At 37.7% G+C, this 11,548-nt stretch overlaps 1 protein-coding gene across 3 annotated transcripts in view; it reads left to right on the forward strand.

Moving 5' to 3' along the window:
• The window catches only part of WDR44 (WD repeat domain 44), a 103,057-nt gene that overhangs the window by 45,563 nt on the left and 45,946 nt on the right, over positions 1–11,548 (forward strand). For all 3 annotated transcript variants that reach the window (XM_011977132.1, XM_011977133.1, XM_011977135.1), the window contains 6 exons: positions 694–1,330; positions 2,107–2,237; positions 3,366–3,461; positions 5,095–5,231; positions 6,502–6,585; positions 10,829–10,935. In XM_011977132.1, the coding sequence (XP_011832522.1) occupies positions 694–1,330; positions 2,107–2,237; positions 3,366–3,461; positions 5,095–5,231; positions 6,502–6,585; positions 10,829–10,935 (1,192 nt within the window). The remainder of the gene's footprint in view (positions 1–693; positions 1,331–2,106; positions 2,238–3,365; positions 3,462–5,094; positions 5,232–6,501; positions 6,586–10,828; positions 10,936–11,548) is intronic.

Genomic DNA, 11,548 nt, shown 5'->3' on the forward strand with positions numbered 1-11,548 from the left:
GATCGTGCCACTGCACTCCAGCCTGGGTGACAGAGTGAGACTCCATTTCAAAAAAGAAAAAGAAAGAAAGGAAGGGAAAAGACAAGGTGAACTCTTTCCATGGTCTTGCCATCAGTCCAAATAGTGGAATTTAGGTGTAGTCTGTTTAAGAATGTTAATCTCCCTGCATCTGCTGGTTTTGGGGTCATAAGCTTGAGTTCAGGGCTAAACAACTTGAATTCTTCTCCTGGGGATTTGGATTATCATGGTTTTGTTAAGTGGGCTCAAACCAGTAGGCTGGTATTACAACAAGTTTGGCATAAATATGTAAATGAATCAGGATATTGAGTCTTAATGTAAGTTTAGGATTGAACTTGATTTTATAGGGTTATTTGACCTTTTGTACCTAAGTGTTAACACAAATTCCCTATTATGAGGGTTAAGAGTATAAATGCTGGAATCAAACTCCCTGGGTTTATACCTGCTTCATCACTTACTAGCTTTGTGACCTTGGACAAATCATTTGATTAGTTCCCTCATTTATAAAAGGGTGACAGTAGAAGTAGAATCTCTTAAGGTTGTCGTAAAGATTAAAATATGTAAAGTATTAAGAACATTGCCTGGCACTTACTAAGTACTGTGTAAATGATTAGCTGTTATTATGTTCTTATAAATAGCTTCATTTTAAAAAACTACTTTTAACCCTTTCATCAGATTATTGAAAGTATTATTGAGGAGAGTCAGAAAGTACTACACCTTGAAGATGACTCTTTGGATTCCAAAGGAAAAGAACTCTCTGATCAAGCTACTGCCAGTCCTGTTGTGGCTAGAACAGATCTGAGCAATATACCCGGACTGTTAGCCATAGATCAAGTACTGCAGGAAGAATCCCAAAAGGCAGAGAGTCAGAATACATTTGAAGAGACTGAATTAGAATTTAAAAAATGCTTTCCTTCTGATGAAACCTGTGAGAAACCAGTAGATGAAACCACAAAGTTAACTCAAACAAATTCAACTGAGCAGCTTAATGTGCTTGAAACTGAAGCAGAAGTATTGAACAAGGGAGCAGTGGAAGTCAAAGGAAGTGATGTTCTAGGACCTGTGTCCTCAGACTCCTTATCTACTAAAGATTTTGCTGCTGTGGAAGAAGTGGCCCCTGCCAAACCCCCGAGACACCTTACTCCAGAGCCTGATATAGTGGCTAGTACAAAGAAGCCTGTTCCAGCACGCCCACCTCCTCCAACTAATTTCCCACCTCCTAGACCCCCACCTCCATCTCGACCTGCTCCACCACCAAGAAAAAGGAAAAGCGAATTGGAATTTGAGACTTTGAAAACTCCTGATCTAGATGGCAAGTATTAATTGAGAAATCACTCTGTTGGTTGGGCACAGTGGCTCACGCCTGTAATCCCAGCACTTTGGGAGGCCGAGGCGGGCGGATCACTTGAGCTCAGTTCAAGACCAGCCTGGGCAACATGGCGAAACCCCATCTGAACAACAACAAAAATAATACAAAAATTAGCTGGCCATGGTGGCACGCGCCTGTAATCCCAGCTACTTGGGAGGCTGAGGCAGGAGAATTGCTTGGGCCTGGGAGGCAAAGACTGCAGTGAGCCAGGGTCATGCCATTGCACTCCAGCCTGGGTGATCAGAGTGAAATCTTGTCTCAAAAAAAGAGAGAGAGCAATAACCCTTTGTGGTGAAATTTTGGAGTTGAAACTGTTTACCTTTCTGCTTTTATTTCACTTTTTAAAAAAACTCACTGGCAACCAAGTTATTAAAATTATTTCTTTAGTAATAGACAAAATGTAAAAATGTTTACATTGGTGAAAGTTACTTTACTATAATTGAACACTTCAGCAGACTTCAAACTTTCGAATCTGTTGCCATCTGAGAGAGAGTGGCATGTGAAAAAAACATGGGATTTGGAGACCTAAAGTCTGAATTCAAGTCCTGCATCTTTTTTTTTTTTTTTTGTATGAGCTGTATAGTCTTGAGGAAATTAAATAACTTGTTTGAACCATGGTTTCCCTGTATAGGAAATGAGAGTAATCAAACCACTTTCCTCACAGGGTTGTTATAAGAATCAAACAAAAAGGGTTGTTATTGTTATTATTATCATTGCAGTTCCCAAAGAGAATATTACGTCTGATTCTCTCCTAACTACAAGCATGGCTTCAGAGAGTACGGTCAAGGATTCTCAGCCTTCTCTTGATTTGGCAAGTGCTACCAGTGGAGATAAAATAGTTACTGCCCAGGTTGGTGAATTAGTGTTCTATTTCATATAGACTTTATCAGCTCCCTGCAAGTGGCTGGTTTGTTGATTATGGAGCGTTCTATATTCTGCAGGCCAAATGTTTCTTTGTCCTCCAAACCTGACCCCCTTACTTCCTTTGATCAGCTCTGCTACACACTAACTGGGTGAGCCTACCAAGCTGTTTGGCATCTGGATCTCAGATGCCCCATCAATAAAATGGAGGAAAAATCCTTCCTTGAGGGTTTGAAATGAGCTAAAATATGCCAAGTATCTAGCAGGTAATAGGTATTCAAAAAACGACAGATGCTAGCAGGTAATAGGTATTCAAAAAACGACAGATGCTAGCAGGTAATAGGTATTTGAAAAACGACGATGCTACTATTTGTAATATTGTTGGTACTAATAAACACAAACTATAGTCTATATTTGTCCTGTATTGGTCAGAATTGAAGACTTTTTTTTATAATTTCCTTTTCCTAATCATAAAAAAACTTTATATGCTAGGAAGTGGGCTACACAAAAGACTTGATAACGTTAATTTTACCACAGCCAGATTCTGGGACTCAGAGCTACTTACATGGTAGCTATGGTGGGCCGGGCTACCAGACTACAACATATGACACTACAGTCTTGTTGTAGCCTTAGAGCAGGGGTCAGTAGTGGCCTGCTTTGGTAGGATCCCCAAGCTAAGAATGTTCTTTACATTTTTAAAGGTTGTTTAAGAAGAAGAATATGCAACAGAGACTGTATATGAACAAAAATGCCTTAAATATTTATAATTTGGCTCTTTATAGAGAGAAGTTTTCTGACCCCTACCTTTGAGGTAGCCACACACAGTCCAGATTAATAGCAGTCTTAGTAGAGAAATGCCTTTTGGCTAGGTTCAAATAGAACATTTATTTGTTTTCAAGAATACTAAGACATTATTTCATGAGCAGCAATAGTTTTGGTTCCTAATGTTTTTCAGCATGCTGGGAAAAAAGAAGGACTGAAATGTAATGTTCCATTTAGATTTTCAGCAGACTCCATTATTTGAATTATGAAATTCTTTAGAATTATGTGTGGTAATAATTAAAAATTTATAGAAATTGATTCAGTCTAATTTCTGTTTATAAAATTATATTTCCAGGAAAATGGAAAAGCACCTGATGAGCAGACTGTAGCAGGTGAAGTGATGGGCCCTCAGAGACCTAGATCCAACTCTGGGAGAGAGCTTACTGATGAGGTAGAAATAGATTTTTTTGTTCTTGTTCTTAAAACATAAAGTACAAAAAACATAATGGGAAGATGAAAACCTTCTGGAGATGGATGGTAATGATGGGTGCATAACAATGTGAATGTACTTAATGACCCAGAACTGTACATTTAAAAATGGTTAAAATTGTAAATTTTATGTTATGTGTAGTTTACCACAATTTATTTTTTTTAAGTTTATTGCTGTTACGCAAAAAAAAAAAAAAAAATACAACAGAGGAAAAACTGAAAATTGAAGATTGTCTTTGTTTTGTTGATATGCTGGATGTTGCATCTCTGATTTAAACTTGCCCTTTCACTCAATTGGATAGTAGAATAAATATATTGAAAGCAAGGTTTATATTTTATAGAAAGTGGGCTTTAAAAGAACTTGATATTGAGGCCAGGTGTGGTGGCTCACTCCTGTAATCGCAGCACTTTGGGAGGCCAAGGCGGGTGGGTCACTTGAGGTCAGGAGTTCGAGACCCAGCCTGGCCAACATGGCAAAACCCCGTCTCTACTAAAAATACAAAAATTAGACAGGCATGGTGGTGCGCATCTGTAATCCCAGTTACCCAGAGGCTGAGGCAGGAGAATCACTTGAACCCAGGAGGCAGAGGTTGCAGTGAGCCGAGATCGCACCACTGCACTCCAGCCTGGGTGACAGAGCAAGACTCGGTCTCAAGAAAAAAAAATTTAAATAATAATAATAATAAAAGAACTTGGTATTATAAATACATGTTATACCAACATAAATTTTATTATTTTAATGGTTTCTTACCATTAAAACTTAGTATGCATCTATTAGCCAACTTATTCAGAATTAAATTTTACAGCAAAATCTTAGTTTATGTTTCTTTAAAACAATACATTTTTTAAAATATTGCACTTTGGAAGACAGTTTGGCAGTTCCTCAAAATGTTAAACATAGTGTTACCATGACCCAGCAGTTCCATTCCTTTGTATATACCAATGAGAAATGAAAACATATGTTCACACAAAAAATGTACACAAATATTCACAGCATCCTTATTCATAACAGCCAAAAACTGGAAACAACCCAAATGTTCATCACTGATTGGATGGATAAATAAAATGTGGTATATTCATACCATGTTGTATTTTTTAGCAATTAAAAGGAATGAAGGAATAAAGTACTGATACATGCTACAACATGGATAAACCTTGAAAACATCATGTTAAGTTAAAGAAACCAGATGCAAAAGGCCATGTATTACAGGATTTGATTTATATGAAATGTGCAGAATAGGCAAATCTATAGAGACAGAAAGTAGATTAGTATTTGCCAGGGGCTAGGAAGAAAGGGAAATGAGGTGTGACTGCTAATGGGTAGGGAATTTCCTTTTGGGGTGCAGAAAATATTCTGACTTAGTGGCGATAGTTGTACAACTCTGTGAATATACTAAAAACCATTGAATTATATGCTTTAAATGAGTGCATTTTGTGGCATGTGAATTGTATCTCAATAAAAATGTTAGAAATTATTGTGTGCAGTATTGAATGTATCTGAAAAGCCTTTAGCTTAAATTTTAGGGGATTTTGTAGACTCAAAAAGATAATTAAATTGCAGGTCATCTTGGTGTGATTGTTTTTTTTAACCTCAGGAAATTTTAGCCAGTGTAATGATTAAGAACCTGGATACTGGAGAAGAAATACCTTTGAGTCTTGCAGAAGAGAAACTACCAACAGGCATTAATCCTCTCACTCTACACATCATGAGAAGGACAAAAGAATATGTAAGGTGTGGCCTAACGTTGTTATTTGTCATTAATAGTATTTCAGAGTTGTTAAGATTTCTCTGTTAATGAACTATGACAATCCCTAATTTGGTTTCATTCAGTGTTTTTCTTTATTCTGGAATTAAAATAGAGTTAGATAAGGTAGGTATTCTTTAACTTTGCTCTTCATTATGACTGTACAGTTACTTGGGGGAATAGTATAAATATTAAATCCCATAGCACTTAGTTTCTCTTTTTTAATTATTTAAATTATACTTGGGACAATATAAAAACAGTGAGGGATTACATGCCTGTAATCCCAGCACTTTGGGAGGCTGAGGCAGCACTTGAATTCAGGAGTTAGAGGGGCCTGGGCAACATAGTGAGACCTCATCTCCACAAAAATAAATAAATAAAAATAACAAAAAAAAAAACTGAGGCTAAAAAACTATGTAGAATGAACACTTAGTCTTCTGAAACTTTGCTTTAAGGGTCATAAAATGGTTTAAATATTTGTACTGTTTTTGTAGGATCAGAAAATGGCTTTAAAGTGAGATGAGTGACTTTACTACGAGATGTATGTAGATCTAAGGAATCATTTCTGTAAAAGCAGGAGCTATTTTATTAAATGTAATGCAGGATGTACTTAATGAGTGGAGAGGAAGATACCTACAAGTTACTTTATTATTTCACTACAGCACATTTTGCCAAGCAAAAAGCCTTGTTTGTAGTAGGTTTTTCACAAATTGCTAAATTGTATTCATTTATATGTTATACATTGCACCTTGCTTAAAGATTCTTTTCTTCAATTTCTGAAGCCTGGAAGTTGTCAGGTCCATCATTTAAATTAAATTATATGGGCTGAGCACAGTGGCTCACACCTGTAATTCTAGCACTTTAGGAGGCCAAGGCAGGTGGATTGCCTGAGCTCAGGAGCTCGACACCAGCCTGGGCAACATGGTGAAACCCTGTCTCTACTAAAATACAAAAAATTAGCCAGACATGGCAGTGTGCACATATAGTCCCAAGTACTCAGGAGGTTGAGGCAGGAGAATTACTTGAACCGGGGAGGCAGAGGTTGCAGTGAGCCAAGATTGTGCCACTGCACTCCAGCCTAAGCGACAGAGCGAGACTCCATCTCCTAAATAAATAAATAAATAAATAAATTTATGTAAAGCTTATTAGCATAGTTTTTCTTATTCTGATTAACTGGTTATATAGTAAGTATAAACAGAGATTTTTAAGAAGAATAGAAGAAATGGTTTATTTTAAAACAACTTCGCCTTCTTACAGTAATGACGCGGCACAGTCAGATGATGAAGAGAAGTTACAGTCTCAGCCAACAGATACTGATGGTGGAAGGTTAAAACAGAAAACGTGAGTTACAGTACATCCCTTTTCTTCATTTCAAGTTTTTATTTAAAAAAATATGCGAACTACCATACTATTTTAAATTGTACTCCATATTGTTTTTATGTCTACCCACCACCACTCCTCCCTGTCCCTCGCTGGTAATAATAATAAAGCATCTGACACACAGAAAATGACCAGTAAGTGTTGCACCATACCTGTGTTTTTCTGCTGGTAGGTAGGTACCAAAAGTGTTAGTAGAAGAACATGATTGTCCTTGAAGTTGTCTTTTCCCTTTCTCTTCATCTCTGCAATCCTATTTGTCTTTCCAAACCCAACTATAATGAGATTCTTCCTGACTACTACAGTCTATAGCAATTTTCTTTCTTTTCTCAATTTTGGGAATACCTGTAGTCTATAACTTACTTTTTCCCTTTACAATATATTGTCTTAAACTGTTTTCAGTTAAACTGTTTTCAGACAAATACACGTTGAACAATCAAAGGGTATGTTGCAAAAGGATTCTGATTATGCCATCCTTCTGTTTCCCCTACAAACTTCTAGATCAATGGTGGGCCTATACATTTTGTTTGATTATACACAAGTCTCTAAATTGATAATAATTAACTCTAAGGTCCAAAGGGAATTCTCCGCTTGAGTCCTTTTCCTAGTGTGTATCAAATAAAGCATTTTCCTAGTGTGTATCAAATAAAGAATTTTTAGGAAACATGTACCTAAAATGCAGGCATATGGTAGCACCTTAGATATTTGGAACTTGGCCATCTAGTAGTTGCAGTTATCAGGAACCTGAGAATAAGGAATTACTACAATTATTCAGAGACAGATAAACGTCCAGAAGAGATGTCACATAGTCCATGCACTAAAGCTCATTATTTTTCTAAGAGAAAAGTTCCTCAGGTTTATTCAAAGCCATTATGCTTATTTCTTACATCATTTTTTTAAAACTCTGGTCAAGTGTCTGAGCTTACTGCAAAATAGAAGCATCGAACTGTGACAACAGGTAAGTTGACACATAAGAATGTCAGATAATCAGAAAAATGATAAAATAACTCATAATATAGGTGGGTGCCGTGGCTCATGCCTGTAATCCCAGCATTTTGGGACACCACATTAGGAAGATCACTTGAACCCAAGTGAGTTTGAGAGCAGCCTGAGCAACATAGGTGGACTCACTCTTTACAAAAAAATTTTAAAAATTAGCCGGGCATGGTGGCATACACATGTGGTCTCAGCTACTCAGGAGGCTGAGATGGGATGAGCCTGAGGGGTCGAGGCTGCAGTGAGCCGTGATCACACCACTGCACTTCAGCCTGGGTGACAGAGCAAGACCTTGCCCCCCCCAACAAAAAAAGAACTCATAATATAGCACAATCATCATATCACAGTGCTTTTCAACCTTTTCTCATGCCATGACACACAAAGAACATAATAGTATTTGCACTGAATGCTGGGGTAAGCTGATAAGGTAGCTGATGGCCAGAGAAGATTGGCCCAGGCTTCCCTCGGCCCTGCCCTGTTGCCTTGAAGGCTGAGTGGGGAACCAATAGTATGGCCCACCTGCAATGCATTAGAAAGGCTCTGAATGTATTAAAGAACCAAAATGATGGCAGCAATGATCTTATCCATCAAGGAATGAAATTTAGGGAACATAAAGTGCCATTTAAGAAGGCATAAAAGTAGATATTTTAGAACTATTCTCATCTGAAAAAATTAAAATGTCTGTTTTCTTGGCTTTTAAAGTGGTAGTAAACTTATCCAGAAAATACAGCTTCAGAGTTATAGGTAGCAAAGACCTTATAATGGTTTTAAAAATGGTTTATCATCTATGTTTTCTGGTTATCAAAAGAAATACAGAAATATGTAAAATAGAAAATGAAAGTTTCTGATAATCTCAGACCCAGAAATCAGTTTTAATAGCATATAGTGTATTCTCCATAGAATTTTTTGTTTCTCATAAAAGCAGTGCTACTACTCTATGTCTATAATTTGTCAACTTGCTGTTTTGTTTTGTTAAGAAAATCAGATATATCATAGACATGTCTTTATATCAGCACTAATAATACATATATTGCAGTCTTTCTGAGAGCCAGATATGAGAGTTAAGTGCTTGGGATATAACAGTTAAGACATTAAGAGGCCGGGCATGGTGGCTCACACCTGTAATCCAGAACTTTGGGAGGCCGAGGTGGGTGGATCACCTGAGGTCAGAAGTTCAAGACTAGCCTGGCCAACGTGGTGAAAGCCAGTCTCTACTAAAAATACAAAAAAATAGCTGGGTGTGGTGGTGGGCACCTGTAATCCTAGCTACTCAGGAGGCCGAGGCAGGAGCATTGCTTAAACCCGGGAGGCAGAGATTGCAGTGAGCTGAGATCATACCATTGCACTCCAGCCTGGGCAACAAGAGTGAAATTCTGTCTCAAAAAAAAAAAAAAAGACATTCAGGATGGGTACAATGGCTCATGCTTGTTATCCCAGCACTTTGGGAGGCCGAGGCAGGTGGATCATTTGAGTCCAGGAGTTCAAGACCAGCCTGGGCCACACGGCAAGACCCCGTCTCTATAAAAAATACAAAAATTAGCCAGGCATGGTGGTATGCACCTGTAGTCCCAGCAACTCAGGAGGCAGAGGCAGATGGGTCCATTGAACCTGGGAGGTCAAGGCCGCAATGAGCCGAAATCATACCACTGCACTGTAGCCTGGGCAGCAGAGCAAGACTCTGTCTCAATTTAAAAAATTTGAAAGAAAAAGACATTCGTGGTCTCTGCCTTCATAGAACTTCTGTTAAATGGGAGAAATAGGCATTAAACATATAATTGCACAGATAAATCTAGATACATTTGTAGTGACTGCTATAAAAGTAAAGCTCCAGGTCCTGTAGAAGTATTATAGTAGTTCCCTCTTATCCATGGGGTATATGTTCCAAGATCCCCAGTGGATACCTGAAATCACAGATAGTACCAGACTTTGCTACTATGTTTTTTCGATCTGATAACCAGGAAGGCTGCTAAGTAATGAGTGGGTATCGTCTACAGCGTGGAAACACTGGACAGAGGGATGATTCACATCCCAGGTAGGATGGAGCAGGATGGTGTGAGATTTCATCATGCTACTCAGAATGGCACACAATTTAAAACTTACAAATTGTTTTATTTCTGGGATTTTCCATTTAATATTTTTGGACCATGGTTGACTGGGGTAACCGAAACCATGTAAAGTGAAACTTTGGATAAACGGGGACTATATAACAAAAACTCCGTCTAAAGTTAAAAAGACCATTTTGAGAGAGCTGTTTGATCTGAGACCTAAAAAGTGAGTGGGAATTAGCCAAGGGAGAGGTGTTCCAGGCAGAAATAACCACACATGCAAAGCCCCTGAGGTTACTATAAGAGCTTGGCACATTTAAAAAGCTGAGGTTTGCTCATTCATTTTCTTGTATTTCCTACCAGCACTTATTTATCTATTCCTCGATTGACAGAAAATTTAGTTTATTTCCACTTTTTGACTATTCTAAACAGGGTTACATTGAACTTCTCTGTGTATATAACTTAACAACTTTTTAAAATACTGTCCCTCATGTACTGTGCTCTGCTTTTTATAATCTTAATATATGAAACCTGAGACTTAGCTAATTGAAAATGCAATAAATAAATTCTATTTATGGAAGCTTGAGATGCATACTTACATTACCTCATGTTTGGGAATACCTACCAGGAAAGCTCAGCCTAATTTTATTACATACACTTACCCAAACTGAAAGAGACCATCTTCAGCTACCAAAGCATTCTATTTTGTAAGGAAATATCTCTTTACTCTTTATTGGTAAAATGTGTTTTTAAGAACAGCTCGCTAAAACAGTCTTCTCAAAGCAGTTCTCACCTCAGATTCATGGCCTCACCCCCAGACTTTCTAAATTGGATTATCTGGGGATGGAGCCCAGGTGCCTACACTTTAAACACTCCCCTCTCCACACTACCTCTGCCAATCAATTTTATTCACCATTGAAAACCAAAGCTCTAGAATATATGAATATGGTAAATTGGGGGAAAGGGTGTATGTTTCCTTTGCCATATTGACTTGAATATGTTTATTCCATAGAATAAGGCATTTGGAACTCAAACACCTATTATTTATGTTTAAAAAAGGTTATTTCAAAGTAGTGTACTTTATCAGTCACAGCTAATACAATTTGTCTGCAAATTGTTGAACTTTTACAGTTAACTGAGTTGATACTTTTTTCATTTTTGTTAAGGACTCAACTAAAGAAGTTTCTTGGAAAATCAGTAAAGAGAGCAAAGCACCTTGCTGAGGAATATGGTGAACGTGCTATAAATAAAGTTAAAAGTGTTAGAGATGAAGGTGAGTTAAAACAGAACATTTCAACTGAACATTCAATTAATTTGTAATCATCTAAATTTAGCCTGTAGTTTATAAGAAGCATTCTATTTAAAATAGTAAACCTTTATAGCTGACATCTTAGTATTTCAATAAATAAGGTACTCTATCACTTAATTTTATGAGTTTGAAGAAAAATGAATTTATACATATTTTGTGACTTTGACAGTCTGAAAGGGTTGAGTGTTAAATAATCAGTTATAAATTAGTTTTTTTTTGTTTTTTTGTTTTGTGTTGTTTTTTTGAGATGGAGTCTCACTCTTTCACCCAGGCTGGAGCGCAGTGGCATGATCTCAGCTCACTGCAAGCTCTGCCTCCCAGGTTCACACCATTCTCCTGCCTCAGCCTCCCGAGTAGCTGGGAGTACAGGTGCCCGCCACCATGCCCGGCTAATTTTTTGTGTTTTTAGTAGAGACGGGGTTTCATCGTGTTAGCCAGGATGGTCTCCATCTCATGACCTCGTGATCTGCCCACCTTGGCCTCCCAAAATGTTGGGATTACAGGCGTGAGCCACTGCACCCAGCCATAAGTTAGTTTTTTAAGGCTATTTGGTTTTGGGTTTTTTTTTTTTTTTTTT

This window comes from Mandrillus leucophaeus, unplaced genomic scaffold (assembly GCF_000951045.1).
Source record: "Mandrillus leucophaeus isolate KB7577 unplaced genomic scaffold, Mleu.le_1.0 Scaffold174, whole genome shotgun sequence".
Classification (NCBI taxonomy): Eukaryota; Metazoa; Chordata; class Mammalia; order Primates; family Cercopithecidae; genus Mandrillus; species Mandrillus leucophaeus.